Consider the following 20,648-nt stretch of genomic DNA (forward strand, 5'->3'; position numbering starts at 1 on the left):
TATGGCGCACAAAGAGGGGTTGGAGGCAGAACTGGCGCTGCTGCAGGATCGCTGCACCACGGCTGGTTTTGGATGTTGAAATCCATGAATACGCTGTGCGCGGAAATGGATTTTAGCGCACGTGGCTGGCGCAGGCTGTCGCACGCGCACACTGTGCGCCAGCCGCGTGTGCCACTTGTGGGCTGGGTTCTATGAATTACCCTGAAAGTGTAGTTGGCAGGCATTTCCAACACACTTTGTCCTGTGCACACACCTCTCTGCTCCAAAGCCCAGACTGGCTTGTGTGTTCCAGCATGGCCTTCCTTTCTCCATCATGGCCGCCGCCTCAGTAGCACCGAAGTGCCAGGACTGCAGACCAGCCCTCCATCGAGCCTCCAACCTGATTGCCTGCATCACCTACAACCTTGGGCCAGTCCAGGGAGCTGGCAGACGAACGCCGGCCCTCTCACCAAGGCCCACACAAAGGCCGTGTCTGGGCCTTGAGGGTTCTGAAATCCCTCCACACCCCCACACCCTATGCTCCATCACCTCTTTGCCTCATGGAACAGACACACAGCATGGGGCCAACCACCTTATGATCTTGCACCTCAGAAGCGTTGCTTTCTAACCAGGAATACTGTGAGTCATGTCCTGGACACTGCTAAGCTATTTCACTAACTCTCAACACGGGTGAACTTAAGTGTGCCTACACTATTCCTCCCTTCTATGCCTTTGTGTATCCCCTCTCTCTAATGCATTCCTGTGCTGCTGTTAAACTTGAATTTAGGCATGTTTCTCCAACTGCTGCATACTTTTCCCCCTCTTCCCACGATAGTTCCCTGTCCACCACTAACATCCCCACCTTGTTAAGCATGTTTTAAAGCGCTCTGTTTGAAAAATAATCGAATTTAGATGCTTTTACATCTGCACAGTCATTTTCGTTTTTTGTGCTTAGATGGCCTTGTTAAAAAATTTAATTTAGATGCTTTTAGGTCTGTGCAGTCACAGTTGTTTGTTGTGCTTAGATAGGCTTGTTAAAAATATCGAATTTAGATGCTTTTACATTTGTGCAGCCATATTCGTTTTTTGTGCTTGGAGTGCATTCAGAGCGTCCTTCACGTGGGTAAGACCGTCCCTATGCTCACTGCTTATTGTTCACTTACCTACGGAGTCCTTAATGTGTGACAGCCTGATTGTTGCCCCCACTCCATGAGGTGTGGTTCTGCCAGTCTGCGTAATCTTACCTATTTGACTCATATGTTGCCTGATGACATGTAACATGAGGCGTGGCTTTGCCAGTCTGTAATCGTAGCTATTTGACTCATTTGCTGCCTGATGTAGCCGCCTGTAACAAGAGGTGCGGCTTTGCCTGCCTGTGCAATCGTACCTACTTTTCTCAAATGCTGCCTGATGTTGCCCCCTGTAACATGAGGGGAGGCTTTGCCAGTCTGTTTACACACACCATTTTATGTCTGTAACCATAGGTTTATTCTTGCACTTTCTGTAACTCGTGCCTAGATGCCTCAGGGCTTTGTGCACTGAAATAAATACAAAAATAAATGAATACATTAGTTTTCAAAGCAATTGTCTTTGTCTGGATATTTTGGCACCACTTTAGTTTCAGTAATACTCCACCAAAACAATTCAGTGATTCAACTACTTCTTCATTAGTTTTATGCCACCACAGTACTTCATGAACTTGCACCTGGTTTATTCTCATGCCAGGCTTACTGCTTCTACAACTTCCTGCTACATTGTACTCTTGCCAGAACAGAACCAATAGTCACAATGCTCTTGGCCTGGTATACTCTCCTGCCAGCCAAGACAAACCACTGCAGCTCTCTGTTTGGGTATCCTGCCTTGCCCAAACAGAACCAATAGGTACAAAGTTCTGTGACCTGGTTTACTCCCTTGGCAGGTCAGATTAGTAGTTCTAAATACTCCTGTGGTAAGGTTTAACTTCAAAGGTTTTAACAATGTCTTCTGCTTTACACAATTATTGTGAATGTCTTTAAAGAGAGCAACAATCACACTGGTATTATTTACTATCCCTAGGTGTTTGCCCCACGCAAGACAGGCAATACTTCCTTCCTCCTGAACCTCTTGTATCAGGACAGCCCTCCTGCCAATCTTGTTCGACTTTTGTATCAGTAACCCAATGTGATATTAACTCCTTCTATTTTTCACACCTTGGCAATGTGGGTTGGAAACATTGTCTACATCTTGGCAATATTCTTCACACACATTATTAGTCTCAGTTATTTCCTTTTGGCTTAGGCAACCTTGATTGTCTATCAATTGCCTACATTTGAGCCCCTTTTGGAAATAATGGTGCAAGTTCACTTCTGGAAATATTGCCCCTTTGTTTGGTTGGCTTTTAAGATAACCCACTGTGCAACCGTCACCTCCTTCAGATGGAATCTTGGTCATCTCTTTATGCCAACTACTTTGGGTTCTATCAGCTTGGTTTGCGTTAAAATCATCAACTCATTTTATGGCCATTCGGTATTCAAAAGAAAAAATGGATTCTAGCAATGGGCAGTCACGGAGCGCTCCTCGGTCACAATAGAATAGTGAACTCACTAGGTTTAGCGTGCACATCCGTGTGCCTCGCTGCTTCCAGCTCGTCTGCTTCAATTCTCCTACGCGATCAGGCCTCGTCTCCTGCACGGCTTCCTGCGTTCTGCACTATTGCTGCTTCCAAAGCGGTTGCGGCTTTGCCAGCGATCCGTTGCCTGCCTGCCACCGCTGACCGTCTCGGAGGTGGGGAGAGTCACTACTAGGTGCGCTTTCCATGACGCAACCTCTGCAACAGTGCTCACGGCTTCCCCAAACGCTCTGGTGCTCGCCTGCCCCCGCTGAGCGTTTTACAGTGGGGAAAGTTACACCAAGATCCGCTTTCCGCTGCGCGACCTCTGCAGCTGAAATCTCAAACACATGCAACCTTCTCAGGACCGGCATTAACGTCTCTTGCTACTCTGGTCCTGGCTCTTCCGCGACTCTTCCTCTGCTTCTTGGAGGCTGCAAAACTCCTCTAAACACTACTACTTCTGCCCTCCTGCTGCTGCTGCTTCGCCTTGGGGCTGGAGCTTGTTCTAATGGCCTGCACCTGAGCGGGCCTTTTATGCCTCTTAGCCATCCTCAGGTATTGGTCATTAACCTCAATGGGCTGCGTTGCACAACATTGTGCCTCTGCAGCCCTCTTCTTCGTCCCAGTTCTCTGGGAATTCTGGGACTTGAACTCCCTAACACAAACATCTGTTTCATCAACCGCTTCAATCCTACAATAGGCAATTAGGAGACTAGGGTCTTGGTGGAAATTACCTAAGGGGATCTCCCATTCCTCCTAACCTGTCTCCCCTCCCATGTGATACTCCCAACTAATACCACCCTCAGGGTCAGGATCAGAAAGCGTCTACCTTTCCCTGGCCACATGAGGAGTTCCAGGTCAGGTTTCCTGGGTGAATCATCTCTGATTCATCACAGACCCACTTAGAATGTTGCGAGTCTTGGACTCGCACCCATATGAGAAACCGAAACAAAGTCATTCAGGATATTGTGAGGCTGGGACACGCACCCAAAGAGAGACAGTCCACAAGAGGACAATTGCTTCACCTTTGGGTCACTATGTATGGTCTCTGGCTTTTCTAACTGAATTATGCATTAGCCGGTCATATAGTCAGTGGAACAAACTTTGCTGCTGAGATTTCGTATCAATTTGCAGGTGACGGTTCGAATTCCAGCATGGCTACCTCAGGATTTCATCCTTTTGAGGTTGGTACAATGAGCAGCTCTACAGTGGGTAATAGTTACAGAAAGAGCTTTGAAACAGCAATAATATTGATATAACATGTGCAATATTATTGTCTGGCAATCATTTTAGCCAAGCAAATCAATAAATTGTGCCTTTGCCTCTGAACAATGCTTTCAAGAAACAAGTCTATTTAACTATGTAAAATCGAGGACTGGACCTACTACCAGCATTTCTTGATTTATTACTTGGTATTTCACTCTGGCTTGAGGTCAAGCGAATTAAAATACTTGCTGCGTGTTCAAGCTGATTGAGAAATAAGCCTCTCATTTAGGTCCATAACCTCAGATAACAAAAGTAGTATAACATCACCAAATGGCTCTAATTAAATTGTCGGCCACTAAAAAGATGAACGCAGGAGACCCAAGGTGTTTTTTGCGGTATGACAAAATTATGCCAATGCCAATAGTTTAACCAAATCTATTGCTAAATGTTCAATATAGTAATTATAATCGTATCAGTATCTAAAGAGTGCAATCTATTGTAATTTATAGATTAGGGATTCAGCACTTTTAAAAGATGTAAAGCAAATGCTATTTATCATGCACTCTTCACCGAACACTAAATGAATGGGAGCAACCAAGCTCAATGCATATAAAGCAATAAAACAATGCATTACATTGCAGAGTTTACATCACTCAGCCGTTAACTTCTATAGTTAGCAAGATATAAATCAGGTTAAAAAGGGAGGATCAATTCATAAACAACCCTGATTTGAGCCAAAACTGTCTTTTCATACCACACACTTGATAAATCTGAGTGACAGCAAGAACAAGTCCTTGGCATACCCTATTGTGTTGTGGCCCATGTATGCCTGCACAGCATCAGTGTGGAGAGGGTGAGAATATGGCTGGAGGACTGGAGTAGGTCTTCCCATCACAGGATTCCACCCTCCCCTCGTCTTAATCCTGACATTAGTTATTGGTTACTCAAGATATTGCTCCGACATGCCTGTGAGCTGCTGCCTAATCACCCACTACTAAGAGCACCAGATCAGCCCTTGGTCCTCTGCAACAAGCACAGTCCTGTTCTCACTACATGTGTGTTCCACTGAAAACCGATACTTCAGCCTAAAAAGCAAAGCCGCCTTTCAACCTTTACAAACCATAGCATCTTACTAGCAAGTTCTGACTTTAAAGATTTTTTTTTAAATACGTTTGTGGCCCTTACAAGAAGATGTAAAATCAGAAGCCAATGAGGAAATGAACACAAAAAACATTAATAATTCAAATTCATTATATTTTCACCATATTATCATTTTGGTATTGTGCAGAATGCTCTACCCCCATCATATGCTTCCTGGAGACCTGGTACTTGTATATGCTACCAATCTTCTTAATGACTTATATCTTAACAATGTATAGTTAGGGTTACGTCAATATGCGTTTTATTGGTTGTAATGTTGCTGTGCTTGCATTCGCTGTATTTTTATGTACCTGCCTTCAATACAAGCAAGCAAAAGTACCCTTTGTTGCTTTCAAAATTTCAGCTAGCTACAGCTGTTATCAGAAATGTAATGCGCAATGTAGAAAGCTCCTCTACCTCATTTTGTACTGGCAAGCCCTCTGCTGTTGTATTTTTTTTATCTGAGTCACTTTCAAGACTTGTATACTGCAGACTTCCCTCTGGCTGCTACCTTAGAAGCATTACTGGGGGTTGCAACTGGATATCTTGCGCTGGTCACAGAGATTATAATAAATATTCAGTGAATAAGATTTACTCATTCCTTAATTAAATCAACCGACACATGTTTCAACCCTCACAGGTCTGTCTCAAGGCGAGGAGTTTGTTGTGGTGCCGAGTCATATCTGGGTGGGTCGTTCGTTGTTAGGCAGAATCATATGCATTACCCTTTGATAACACCACGCACAATTAAGACTACAAGTGACAGTACAAATTCACCTTTGGTACAAGCCTGCACTACACAGTAAAGTGGTAGCGATGGCTGAACAGCCTAACTTATCTCAAGAGTAAAGTGAGCAGTACCAATAGTTACACAAAGGACAGCAATTGCCATGGTTCAAACAAACACCGACTCAAGGTTTCTGAGTAAAAGAATATACATTTATTTACACACCAGTTATAAAACATGTCACTATTATCAAGCAATTGAAACATCACAATCTTAATACACTACACCACACCCAATAGATTCTGGACAAGTTAAGCTCAAAATGAAGTGTGAGCAAAATGGCACTCCAGTAATTTAAATGGGAGGGAAAGACAGTTATACAAAGGTTGAGCAGCACCAACAAGTAAGCAAGCAGGGCAATCTAGAAAAAGTAACTACAATGAGGAAATCAAATCAAGAGGCCAAGGCCAAAGTCAATGGACCAATGTCTTTGCAGAGGATCGCAGTTCAGAGTAGTTCGCGGTTAAGTCTTTGCCAAGAGTTCATAACGAAGTTGGTCGGACAAAATCTTACTTTAAAGAATAGAGAAGGACAACCCCTCAGATTGGCAAAAGAATTCAAACACGTTTACCGCGGTCGGACGGAAAGAACGACGGATGTGAACAGTACCTTAAATGGAGAAGAAGGCTGTAGCTGAGGTGGATGTTCCTGGCAGATCCTGCAGGCTCACGGTTCCTGAAGAGACTGTCGGACTGACATGAAGTAGGAAGACTGGAGGGTCCTTCACTGCCCAGGGAAGAAACCAGCAGCAGAGCAAAGCAACGAATAAAAGGTGTGCTCCTTAAAACCCAAGCAGGTCCGTTCCTCCTGGCTATCCGGTTCACTGTAGCTGTGCACAGCACAGCACAGAGAAGGGAGGCCTGACTTGCAGTTTGGCGAACTGGTTTATCCCACCAGCTCAAGGGGAGAAGATTCCTTGCAGATCTTCCCTGTCAAAGTTTGAAGATTCGGACCCGCAGCAGAGCTTCACCGGGAGGTTCAGTCGTGGTAGAGGTCCTCTTCTGTCAGCTTCTGGTTGGTTCTCTCGATCCAGTGGCGACTCTGCCTTCTCAGTCCCAGAGACCTGCTTTTTATGCAGTTTTCCCCCATCCACACAGCCTGGCTGTCAATCACACAGCAGGGTGGCTGTCCCGCGGGGACAGTCACCACAGCCAATCATACCAAAGTGTGACATGGGTCTCCAAAGAGACCCTGTGCAGGGAGTCTCAAACCCCTCCCTCACATCCTGTCCCGCTCAGACATTCAGGCGCCTAAGGAGGGCTTCTGTGCAGAAGCCCGGGAAAGGTCAGCGAACAAAGGCACCAAACCTGGTTTGGCGCGCAGAGTAAAACACGAGAAAGACTTTTACAAAAAGAAATGGCGAATAAACCCAGCCGGAACCGTATAAAAGTAAATATGGTCCAGCGGATTTAAGTTTGAGGCTACTAAGATAGCCTAAAACAATACCAGGGCTATTTAAAATAACTGCAGTAGGAAAATAGGGTAGTTACCACTGCCACCAGCCAAATCTTAATGAAAAGGGAACGAAACAATGTTCCATGAGAAACAGACAAAAAGGGATAATTATTAACCCTTTCCAGAACTCTATGTAAAATAGTTTGTACTGGGTCAGTGGATTTAAAAAGACTAATAAGGTCAATGGCAACTTTACATGTTCTGGGAGACAGAAGTCAGTCCCAGAAAATGGAGTTTTAAGTGGGAAGTCTGAAAAAGAGAACCCTGTGTTACTGCACTGAAGGTGCTGTGTAACACACAGTAAAAAGATGATGCCTATGGAGTAGGTGAGGCTCCACAGTCTATGAACACAAAAATGTTAAACACACAGCAAAACTCATGTAAGAGTGGGATAAAAGGCTCACACTCTTACCAGGTGAAAAAAATAAATCCTAGAAATCCAGCAAGCTGCTGAGGGTCTCAGAAGGTAAGGGAAATTAGCCATTCTGGAGAATTCTGCCTAAAATTCGTGCAAAATATGATTTCGAATGGATTGTGTCCTCCAACGTATTCCACATCTTTGACATGTAATGTCCACAGCTCTGCTACTTCGGAAATTTTTCAGCAGAGGGTGTCCTGTGTCGATGGCGTGGGGTCGATGTCCCTCGAAGGCGACGTCACCTGATGTTATAAATAGGATGCACAGCGCCGGTAGCCTCAGTTCCGTTTTTTCCGCAAACATGTTTGCTTCGAGAACTTGGTGCGCCTTGTGTATTCTTCATGAATGTCTTCTTCGTCTGCTCCTCCGACTCTGCGGTCTGGCTTTAAGACTTGCCAGGACTGTAAGTCTAAGATGTCGATTAAGGACCCGCACCGCATTTGTTGGGTGTGTCTGTTCGAAATGCCAGTCGCTGACTGCTAAGTCCTTGCGGGAGCGTAAGGCGAAGTTACAGGTAGGTCAGGGTACTAAACCCAGTAAGTCCAGAAAAGCTGCGAATGGGATGTCCACCGACGAGTCGAGGGGTGACTCTCCTCGTCGGAAGGAGTCCTGGGGATCTCGATCCCGAAGTGGGTCCCGCCACTCGTCGTCCTCGTCTATGCACTCCCGGAAGCAGCGTCAGTGGTCGCCTTCCCTGTCCTCGTCGGATGACGGCGCCGCGAGTAAAGTGGCTTGGCCCACTAAATCCTCGACTCTGGAGGAATGGGAGGCCTTCAGTGAGCAAATGCTGGCGATTTTTCAATCCCAGGGCACAGTTCCGTCCGTGTCTTCGGAAGAAGCCGGCAGGGAACGGTCTTGGTCCGATACTCGCGAGCCTTCGGGCCCGGGTCCTCTGCGTGATACTCATCGGGAACCCTCGAGGTCCCGTTCGGACAAGGTTCAGGTTGATCGCCAGAGACGTGCTAGATCCAGGTCTCGGTCTTTGTCCCCGGTGAAACCGCAGAAATCTGGTAAGGACTCGAGTCGGCGCTGTGTCCGTCGGATACAGAGGTCAGTGCTTTGCCTTCACGCCAGCCCTCAGCGCCATCAGCGCTGTTGTCGACGCCGAAGCCGTCGGCGCCCTCTATGCCTTCGGGGCGGTTTAGCCAGAATTTGCTGATGACGTTCTGTGGTACTGTGGATCCTCCAATCCAAGTCTGTGAAGCCTGTTGGGGACTCCAGACCCACTTCTGTCCCTAGGCAGGAGTTATTTCTTCCTCTGGATGATATCTATGAGGATGAGGGGAGGTCAGATTTGGAGTTTGACCCTGTTGAGCCTGATGTGGCTCTTGTCTTTTCTGGGGACAGTCAGTTGGAGGAGTTACGTCAATCATTACATGATGGCAGTGATTTAGACACATCTCTGGAGGTGGAGTTTGGCAGGCCTGAGCCTGGGGCTCATGCTGAATCCTCTTGTAGGAGACTGATGGCTAGGGTTACTGAGTATCTTGGTTGGTCTAGTCCTCCGGATGCTTTTGTTCAGGATGACTTGACAGATATTTTGGATAAAGGTCCATCCACTGACCCAGTGTTGCCTTTTAATTTGACTTTGCAAAAAAGGGTGGCGGCTGCTTGGCAGACCCCGGAGTCTCTTCCGGCGGTTAACAAGTCGTTAACTAAAAAATACTGCCTTTCTAGTCGCGACCCCAGCTACTTATCCACTCACCCCAATCCCGAGAGTTTGGGGGTTCAGGCGGCTACAGCCACCTCAAGGCAGGCGGCGTACCCTACCACCCCTCCTGATAGGGACGACAAGCGCTTCAATTGTTTGGCACGCAAGGTGTTTTCTGCAGGGAGTATGGCGCTGAAGTCGGCCTACTCCACTTGTGCATTGGCAAGATTTTCACACACTCTGTGGAATTGTGTCTCTCTAGCGGCTGAGCATATTCCCGGGGAGGGGAGGGAAGAGAAAGGGATGGGTTACTTGCTCTCATGCAAGATGGCAAGGTTGCCATTTGTGAATCTCTTTAGTCTGGGTTGGACACGGCCGACAGTGTCAGCCGGTCCATGGCTGCAAGCACCGTTATACGCAGGTTTGCGTGGTTGCAGAAGTCGGGTTTTGCTCCGGATGTACAGGCCCGTCTTCTGAACATGCCCTTTGATGGCTCTCATTTGTTTGGCAGCAAGGCTGACGAGAGCCTTGAGAGGTTGTGTCATGATTCCTGCCCCTCATCTCCCCATCCCTCCAAGATGTCAGGCTGGAGCCAGGCCATGATCACCTACATGGCCCTCAAGGGCCTCTCCATCCCTCCAAAGACCCACTTGGAGTCAGACTTGGCGCTTATGGCACCAGACTCAGTCACTCCCATAGGATAACATTGGGAATTGGACTTGTAGTGCATTGATGGGAACAAGATGGATGCCCCCACATATTTTGGTTCCCAGAACTGCATGTGCAGTCTAGTCTTTTGGGTGTGGTTCAGCCCAGAGATACCTGGGGTACCCAGAGACTATTTAAGCCACGCCCAGGCTGAGAAACATGCTTTGTGTTTTCTGCACCTGCAGGATGACCCTCACCGTGTTCGGATCGGTCTCCAGTAGGCCTGCATCTTTCTTCTGCGCTCAGCTCCTGCACGAACAAGACCACCGTTAGGAACAGCCGTACCTTGCGGCACTTCTGCCCATCATTCATATCTTCTTCTGTTCTGCGGGCATCTTCGACGGTGTCATTCCCATCCCGGCACGCTGCTTCCTAAGAAAAAGGGAAAAGAACAGAAAAAAGGCATTAGTAGGCATTCAGCAAATCTTCGCTTATTTTTATAGAATGTACGAGCTTCAAACGCTTACCTGAATCCCAGCCGTTATGGGGGAACTCTGTCTCCGGAACTTCTCATCCACCTGCAAGAGGGAAAAGACGCTCCAGGTTAGCGTGGAAACATCTAGAGGCGCCGCATACCGTGCTTACTCACCGCATTTCTTCTTCATAACCGGCATCCACGCTGAAAACGTTGCGGCACCTAAAATACACAGAAAAAGAACTCCGTTCAATACAAATACGAAAGGGTTGCATAGCGCATCGCGCTCTCACTCAGCTTCAGCACAACTTTTCTCAGCAGCACGTCGCCATCCCCGGACGCCGGCCATCATTTAAGGAAGGAAAGGAACGAAGTTAGAGAACTGTTCAAAAGACTCATTATACTTAACTGTCGGACTCTTGCCAGTGAAGTAACTAGGCAGCAATGAGCCTGCATCAATCAACGCGCCCCTGCACTGAAAGCAGGATGGAGAGCACACTTTCCAAGAAAACAAGGTGACCTGTGGATCAAAGGGAAGGGTTGGACCCCGGGGAAGAAGGGGTTCAAGCACACAGAGACAATAGGGAGTTAAACTCTACCAATCCTGTGTTTCAGGCCCAGTCTCCAGTCGAGTAGACTCCAGGGAAGGGTTCGAGGTCGTAAGAGGTCAGAACAGGCTGAGTGACGTCCCTGTGGATACCAGGTGAGCTTTAGGTTGCAGACCTCCAAAGCTGCTGCTAAATCTTTGAGCGCAGCAGTGCGTCAACCTCTGTCTTTTCATCCTAGGGGACAACAGTGGAGGGGAGGTTTCTTTCATTACTACTCCTCTTTTGGTAGGATGAGAGGAGTCTCCAATCAAAGGGGACAACGGAGAAGTACCCGTGGTGGTCGGGGAAATAGCTGTGCCAAAGCCGCTCGAGCAGCAGCCTCTTTGCCTTCAGGCGCTGCAACTGCAGCTCCGAAACAGCTATGAGGCCATGTTCCATTGTTCGCTGGTTGGGGGCAGACTGTCTCAGCATCTCGAAGAATGGCGAGCTATTACTCCAGATGCATGGGTTCTGGAGACAATAGCCCACGGCTACTGCCTTCCCTTCCTAAAGCAGCCTCACGACAATCCACCGGGAAGCCTCTCTTTGAAGCTTCCGGATCCGCTCCTTGTGCAGGAAATCTTGACCCTGCTGGAGAAAGGCGCTATAGAACTAGTGCCTGTAGCAGAGAGGAACAAGGGATGGTATTCCCAATATTTCTTGATGCCAAAGAAAGACAGAGGACTGAGACCCATCTTGGGCTTGCGTTTGTTGAACAAGTTCCTCAGGAAGGACAAGTTCAAGATGGTCACTCTTTCTCAGCTCCTTCAGGCCCTTCGACTTCAGGATTGGTTGGTTTCTCTGGGCCTACATGATGCTTAATTGCATGTGCCGATCCATCCAAAGCACAGGAAGTAACCGAGGTTTGCGGCTGGACTCTCGCACTTTCAGTCTCGGGTCCTGCCATTCGGATTGACCTCCGCCCGAGGGTCTTCACTAAGCTAATGGTGGTGGTGGCAGCTTATCTCAGGCGAGGGGGGAGTCACGTCTACCCCTACCTGGACGACTGGCTGATCTGTGCGCGTTCTCCTGAGCAAGCGATGGATCATCTCAGCCTCACCTGCCGCTCCCTCCACAAGCTGGGCTTCTCCCTCAATTTCAAGAAGTCGCGTCTGACACCTTCCCAACAGCTCCAGTACATCGGGGCTGTGTTGGACATGTCCTTGGGAAAGTGCTGGCCTCCCAAGGTGAGGGCTCATCACATTGTGCAACTGGTGGACAAATTTCAACATGCCAAGCGTCTTCCGGCTTTCGAATTCTTAAGGTTGCTCGGCCTCATGGCATCCTGCATTTTTCTGGTGCCAGAGACTAGACTGAAGATGAGATCCCTGCAATGGGCCCTCAAGATGCAGTGGTCACAATTCTCAGGCAAAATGTCGGATCCCATTCAGATTCTGCTGTCGTTCTCACAGGATCTTCTGTGGTGGGCCCACGATGGGAATCCGATGAAGAGGGAGCCGTTTTGGCAACCGTGGCCGAAGGTGACAGTAGTGACGGACGCTTCCCTCACAGGAAGGGGAGATCAAGCCGACGTTCTGACCGCATCGGTCGTTGGTCTCTGTGTGAGTCCAAACTCCACATTAACATGTTAGAGCTGAGGGCCATCAGGCTAGACCTGAAGGCTTTTCTGCCATCTGTGTGGAGGAAGAATGTCCTGATCATGACGGACAACACAGTGGCCATGCATTACTTCAACAAAAAAGGGGGGTAGGGTCACTCCCGTTATGCAGAGAGGCGATGCAGCTCTGGTTCTGGGCAATACAGCAAGGAATATCACTCTCGGCAGTACATCTGGCTGGATAGGAGAATGAGGTGGCGGACGTTCTGAGCAGGCAGAGCGCGGTCTCTCACAAGTGGGAGTTGGCTCAGGAAGTCCTTCTGGAGATCTTCGCCCTTTGGGGAACCCCACAAATGGATCTCTTCAGGTCCAGTGTCAACCGGAAGTGCGAGAGATTCTGCTCAAGGGAATTTCCTCTGAGAGGAGCCTTACGAGATGCATTTGTTGTGGATTGGCCATTCCCACTTATGTACGCGTCACCTACAGTCCCCGTCATTCCTCAAGTGTTAAGGAGGTTGCGAAGGTTCGGATCCCACATGATCCTCATTGATCCAGATTGGGCCAGGAGAGCGTGGTACCCGGACCTTCTAGAAATGTCCATCTGCCCTCCAACGCCGTCTTCCATACCGAGAGGATCTTTTTTCGCACAAGGGTGGGGGGGGGCAGTCGGGTTCTCCATCCAGAGTTCAGGACTCTGTCACGACCCTCGCCCAAAACCCCCTCAGGCAAACCCATTGGCCAGGTGGAGTCAAGACCCGAGCCTCTAGAGCCTGGCATCCTCTTCCAAAACCCTCTTGGGGCCAGGCTCATACATCATGAAAAACAATATGCTTGGGAACTACTTTATTGTGTTGTCAGCCAACATGGAGGCATCCACATAGCTTGGTTCCTCAAAACCAAGCTATGTGGTCTAGTGTTTTGGGTGTAGTAGCCTAGGGACTACTTTACCTGGACTATTTTGTTGGGGATAACCCGACGTCTGTATCCCCATGTCTCCCGGAGCGACGTTATCAACCCTGGGAGCAACTAATACCTTGCCAAGTGAATACCATGATTTCCAGGATGTATTCCGAAAGGACCAAGCCAATTTATTGCCGCCGCACAGGCCCTATGACTGTCATATTGACCTTGTTCCTGGTGCACAAATCCTTTGCGGCAGGATCTACGCTCTCACAGAACCGGAAAAACTTCATTTGAAATCCTATTTAGAGCAGTACCTAGCAAACGGATTTATCCGTCCTTCGAAGTCCCCCACAGCCAGTCCTTTGTTCTTCGTACCGAAAAAGGAAGGAGACTTGAGAACCTGTATTGACTACTGCGCATTGAACCAGATCACCTTGAAGAACCGCTACCCCTTGCCACTGATCCCTGAGATGCTAGACCAAATTAAAGATGCCCAGATTTATACCAAATTGGACCTTCGAGGAGCGTTGCACCCTGGTCCGAGTCAGAAAAGGAGATGAATGGAAAACCGCCTTCCGTACTAAGTACAGCTTTTTTGAATATCAAGTCATGCCCTTCAGGTTATGCAACGCTCCTGCGGCATTCCAATATTTAATGAATGACGTCTTAAGGGAGTTAATTGATGTGTGCGCCTTAGTGTACATAGGCAACATCTTAGTATACTCCGCCTCGAAACAAGATCATGTCAGGCACGTTTGTTCAGTCCTCACCAAGCTCCGTCAACATTGCTTGTTTGCAAAGCTTGAAAAATGCTTTTTTATGTCACCGAAGTAGAGTTTCTTGGTTTTATCCTTACTCCAGGAGGCATCAGAATGGACATGCACAAGGTAGATGCCATTCTGAAATGGCCTTCACCGACGTCTCTGGAAGGGGTACAATGCATGCTGGGCTTTGCGAACCTCTACCGCCGGTTCATCCCAGACTTCTCTCAGGTTGTGCACCCAATCACAGTACTATTATGAAAAAAAAATAAAAAGTTTGCTTGCACCCAAGAAGCAGAAGTAGCCTTTCAGGAACTTAAACAAAGGTTTACCTCTGCTCCAATCCTGCAACATCCTCGTCCAGACCTCCCTTATGTCGTTGAAACTGATGCGTCCAGTCTCGCAATGGGGGCTGTCCTTTCACTGAGAGACCTGGAAACCGGCCAGCTACATCCTGTGGCCTTCTGGTCGAAAAAGTTCTCACCTCCAGAGATTAATTATGCCATCACGGACAAGGAACTCCTGGCTATCAAGTCTGCCTTTAAAGCCTGGAGGCACTACCTTCTGGGGGTCAGACACACCATTACAGTCATCACAGACCACTGAAACGTGCAATATCTCAAAACAGCCAAGGCCCAGTCCTCGCGCCAATTACGGTGGGCCCTTTTCTTCGCCGAATATGATTATGTAATCACAATTCGACCAGGAGTCAGAAAGGGAAAGGCAGATGCCTTATTTCGCATGGGCATAGATGAAATGGTATATACAACTCCAGACCCAGTACCTATTATACCTGAAGACAAACTCTTGGGTATCACGACAGCCTTAACACAAGCAGAACTACGGAAAAAATTCCAACGGACAATGAATCCTGTTGCCTTCCTCGCATGGCAAACTCAAGGAGAACAATATACCATCAAGGACCATCTACCCTTTTTTAGGGATCGCCTATATGTACCCAAGAAGGAATTACAACAGCATAGTATTTCAAACTATCACGATTCACTGATCGAAGGGCGACCTGGGATAGCCAAAACCCTAGCTAAGGTGAAAGAGAACTTTTGGTGGCCTACCTGGCGTAAGGACATCATTCAGTATATTCAGTCCTGCGGTGTCTGCGCACAGAAACAAAAACCATCTGGTCTCCTACAACCATTGGACATTCCTCCAGTTCCATGGCACACTCTTTCCCTTGACTTAATCACTGATCTACCTCCAAGCCAAGGGTTCAACACCATCCTTGTAGTTGTGGACTTATTCTCGGAAATGGCCCATTTTATTCCTCCGAAATGCCTCCTAGACGCAGCCACTTTAGCAAATGTGTTCCTGGAGAGAACCAAAACCAAGAGAACCAATCAGACACTCAAACAATATTTACGGTGCATGCTGCACCACGAACAAAGGAATTGGAAAGACCTACTATGGATAGCCGAACGTGCATATAACAATTCTTTGCATTCAAGCACGGGAAAATGCCCTTCTATACCCTTTATGGCAGTCATCCATGTACCTCTGAACTAGACCTTCCAGCCAGCTTGGAAATGCCAGCGGTAAAGACTCTACACACCACCATTACTCAGGCTTTCAAAAGGGCTAAGGAACATCTTATTCATGCCAAAGAAAAACAAAAGTGATTCGCCGACCAACACCGGAAAAGGCCCCTGATTATCAAGTAGGAGACAAAGTTTGGTTAGCCGCTAAATTCGTACCCATCAAGGGAACCCGGACCTTTCATCTCAGATACTTAGGACCCTATACCATTAAGGCAATTATCAACCCTGTAGCCGTGAAACTGGATTTACCACCTAATCTACAAATCCACCCGGTATTTCATATGTCCCTCCTGAAACCAATGCAACCCGGCACATGGATTGGGACACCACCTAAGCCCATACTTGTTGACGGAGAACCAGAATTCGACGACATATCTTGGACTCTAAATACTCTAGGACCAAGCTATATTATCTCGTCGATTGGAAAGGATTTGGACCACAAGATAGATCCTGGGAGCCCAGTGAGAATATCCACGCACCACGTCTAATCAGGAAATTCCATCGGAACTTCCAAACCTGGGCCAGATAGAAGGAACACCATGGGAGGGGCCTTAGGGGGGAGTGCTTTCACGACCCTCGTCCAAAACCCCCTCTGGCAAACCCATTGGCCAGGTGGAGTCAGGACTCGGCCTCTAGAGCTTGGCATCCTCTTCCAAAACCCTGTTGGGGCCAGTCCTGGCGCCTATGCCGCCAGGCTCATACATCATGAAAAACAATGTGCTTGGGAACTACTTTATTGTGTTGTCAGCCAACATAAAGGCATCCGTATAGCTTGGTTCCTCGGAACCAAGCTATGCGGTCTAGTGTTTTGGGTGTGGTAGCCTAGGGACTACTTTACCTGGACTATTTTGTTGGGGCTATTTAAACCACACCCGAGCAAGACAACACACTTTGCGTTACTTTGCAGCTTGCAACATGACGCTCACCGTGTCCAGCTATACACCCGAACCTCGGAGAAGCAGAACCTGCATGGAGACAAAAGGAACATCATTGGCAGCAGCATTTTACCTGCAGTCTTCATCTTTAGTTACTCGCAGCTCCTGAGAACAGCTTTCCTTGGATCTGCACGCCTCCCGAACTGCACAACCTGAAAGAGGAAGATAGAGGTAACATTAAGAAAGCAGAAGAGACATTGCAAGGTACGAACTGCTCAAAAGGCTTACCTGGCTGGTCGCCTCTCGGCTGGCACCACTCCTGAAAATTCCACACGCGCTGAAGAACACCGCGGCCTGTAGGGAAAGAAGACAAAACAGGTTAGCAAAGGCAAGCCATCGCAGCGTTGCGCAAAACGCTTACTTAACGCATCATAGCGCTCTTAAAGCGCCATCATTTACCAGCGGGGCTCAACCAAGCCAGTTTGCCGCGCTGAAGCTCTGCATACCTAAGGGAGAAAAAGAGACATTATTAAACAAGAGAGGCATGCAGGATAGCAACAATACTAAATAGCAGTAATAAGACCTACCTGAACGATATCAAATGGGCCGGCGTCAGTGAAGTAACTGGACCGCACACGCCCACGAAAGACAACGCGCCCCTGCAAAGAAGGCAGGATGGGGAGCACGCCTAACTCTACCACAAGGTGAGAAGAGGGCCCCTGAGGGGCTGAAATCATAAGGGGGTGGAGGGAGGATACTTACCCCGGTCGTCCTATCTTGAACACAGTCCTCCTGTATTTTCAGGCAGAACCTTCGCCGCAGACCACATCTTGGCAAAACTGAGAAGCATACCAGCGAGTAACCCAGCTGGGTGGCGTCCCTATGGATACCAGGTGAGCGTAACAGACTCTCAACCTTCACGCTTGGTATCTGAAAAGTTGAGGTATAAGGATTGGGACCTCCCGGATGACGTGATGGAGGTGTTGCTTTCGGCCAGGGGGCCGGCAACCAAATACCTGTACCGTTGCCATTGGCTTAAGTTTTGTGACTGGTGCAGAGGACACAATGTCAATCCTTTTCAGTGCTCCATTCCCATAGTTCTGTCTTTTTTGCTTTCTTTGGCCCAGAGGGGTCTTCAAGTGGGTACCATTAAAGGTTACCTGGCGGTGCTGTCTATCTTCAAGCACTCGTCTGAAGAATGTACTTATTTTAAGATTCCTTTGATTTCCCAGTTTCTTAAAGGGCTCACTAATGTATTCCCGCCGTCCCTGTTTCAGGTGCCGGTTTGGGATCTGAATTTGGTCTTGAAATTCATCATGGGTGCTCCATTTCAACCTCTGCACTCTTGTCCGTTGAGACTGTTGTCTTTCAAGATGGTTTTCTTGGTTGTGGTTAAATACGCTTGCAGAGTGAGTGAATTGCAGGCACTTTCATCTAAGCCACCCTTTACTGTGTTCAACAAAGATAGGGTTGTACTGAGGGTACGTCCTTCCTTTCTACCTAAATTAGTGTCTGAGTTTCATTTAAGCCAGAAAGTGGTACTTCCTGCTTTATATCCTCCTCCTCCTGGCAAGGAAGAGGAGACACTCCATAGGTTGGACCCTAGGAGAGCTCTGAGCTTTTATATTTCTAGGATGTCCAGGGGCAGAGTGGACGATCAACTCTTTGTGGGGTACGCTGGACACCGATTGGGCCAGGCTGTTACCAAACAGACCTTGCCCAGGTGGTTTATCCTCACCATTACTGAATGTTACAGATTGGCGGGCAAGGACCCTCCTGAGGGGTTGCAAGCTCACTCCACTAGGGGCGTGGCTACTTCTACAGCCCTGCAGCTGGGAGTTCCTATTAGGAATATTTGTGACGCAGCGACATGGGCTTCTATCCACACCTTTGTCAAACATTACTCCCTGGATACGCTCTATAGTGAAGATATGGCCTTTGGTAAAGCGGTTCTTTATTCTGCCATCTGATTGGGTATTATAAATTCTTCTCCCTCCTTCATTTTCAAGTACTGCTTTGGGAGTCTGTCAAAGATGTGGAATACGTTGGAGGACACAATCCATTCGAAGAACAAGTTACTTACCAACTGGTAACATTCTTTTGACTGGATGTTCCGCCAACGTATTCACATCACCCTCCCAGCCCGCCCCTCTGGAGAATTTCCTATGCTATTGCAGCTTGCGTTCCCTCAAGGCTATGTGCAGTGAAGCAGGCATGGTGTACGAGCATGTGACGTTATGGAGGAAAAAACATAAACTGAGGCTACTAGCGCCGTGCGTCCTATTTATAACATCCGGTGACGTAGCCTTCGAGGGACATCGAACTGACGCCGGACGGCCTCTGCCGAAATATTTCCGAAGTAGCATAGCTGTGGACATTACATGTCAAAGATGTGGAATACGTTGGAGGAACATCCAGTCGAAAGAACATTACCAGTTGGTAAGTAACCTGTTCATCCTGAATAGCAGTTGTATAATTTACAGGACATAGTTTACGATGCTCGTCGGTAGCTGGGCCAAACAGTTGGGGGCACCAGCAAAGTGTATAAGAAGAAGGGTCCAGTGGGACTTTGGATAATTGCATGGAAGGTGGAGGGGACCTGCCGAACAGTCCTCCTTCCTTTCGACTCAAAATCTAGTAATCCGCCTTTTAGCTCTGCACAGCACCCTGTTGCGACCTTAGTAAGATGACTGAAGTAGAAAGGAGTCAGTGACGACTCTGCCTTCTGTGTAACTAACAAAAAGATGAAAGATCTGCCTCCCTTTCATGTATGTAAAGTTACTGACCATCCCAGGATAGCAGAACTTATGTTATTACAAATGGAGCTACTATAAAAAGAACTATTTGAAACTTAAGTAGTAAATAAGTTTATTCAGATATAAAATCCATTAAAAATCAAAAAAACACATTGAAAATGTGTCCTTGAGGGCATAACTTGGCCTGACGTTTTATATAGCAGGTAATGCTGCAATCATATGTAAATGTCTTCTGTTGTCGAACTGTATCAATATGGATACAGAACTGATCCCTCATTATGCACAATGTTTTTTCTCTAGCAATGGGTGTAAGTACTTTATATTATGTCATTGCAACGTACTGTTGAAAGATGTCCCTTATTGTGCTCAGTTTGTAAATGTTGCCCTTTGTTTTCCCTACACTCATGGAGAATAGTTCACTGTGTCTGATGAGCGTTTTTGGAGATTCTATAGCAGAATGCTGTAGTGGGATTTCTTTGTTGCTACAATGTGACCTATTGACATACTAAGCCAGTGTGTTTTTGAGATCCATGAAGGCTTAGGTTTATTTTGCGTGCAGATGTGTTGACAATTCTTCATTTTGTTGGTCTTTGTGACAGTATCTCTTAGTTACATTATGATGTCAGATAAAATGAGTCTGTGGTGAACTGCTTTTCATTGCTATTTGATACTGCCTCTTATTGTAGCCAAACCTCAACACACGAGGGAATGGAAACATTGTGAAATACATGCATTTCACGTTTACTCTATTTCTATAAAGCTCATTTTTACACATTACATTAGGAGTAGTTTGTATGCCCTATTAGACTACATTTGACGTTATCGTATTATGTATTGTTTGTCCTTGAGAAATCAAAATAACTTTGTGTAACTTCTTTTTCCAGCTTCCTGACGTTTTGCAAATGATCAAACCCAAACTTGAGATGATAGGGTTCAAGAATGTCTCTGTATTGTCAGGTAAATGTTTAAGCTTTAAGTATGGCACATCTGTTTTTGAAACCAATCCTTCCAGGTTAAACAGTTAAAATATAATGCAAGTGTTCAATTAGTGACCGCTGTACTCCTAGCCAACAGTAACTGTTACGCCATACTTGTTGGATGTCCATCATTTGAAGACAAGATGAGAGGTATTTTTCACACTAAAACCTCCTCAATTCAGAATAGAATGAAGAGCTCCTGTGCAGGGCACTCTGCTACTCTAGGTCCTCCAGCTTCACTCAACAATTCCTTTCCATCTGTCCATGCCTGGACTAACAGATAGTTAAGTTTAGTGGTGAAGGAGGGAGGTTCTATGTTATGTTATGTT

At 47.2% G+C, this 20,648-nt stretch overlaps 1 protein-coding gene across 1 annotated transcript in view; it reads left to right on the forward strand.

Annotated features, from left to right (window-relative positions):
• The window catches only part of COG2 (component of oligomeric golgi complex 2), a 1,367,578-nt gene that overhangs the window by 1,132,389 nt on the left and 214,541 nt on the right, over positions 1 to 20,648 (forward strand). Inside the window, exon 14 of the mRNA XM_069607998.1 lies at positions 20,227 to 20,299. Coding sequence (XP_069464099.1) covers positions 20,227 to 20,299 — 73 coding nt within the window. The remainder of the gene's footprint in view (positions 1 to 20,226; positions 20,300 to 20,648) is intronic.

Source organism: Ambystoma mexicanum, chromosome 4q, assembly GCF_040938575.1.
Source record: "Ambystoma mexicanum isolate Mex_15411 chromosome 4q, UKY_AmexF1_1, whole genome shotgun sequence".
NCBI lineage: Eukaryota > Metazoa > Chordata > Amphibia > Caudata > Ambystomatidae > Ambystoma > Ambystoma mexicanum.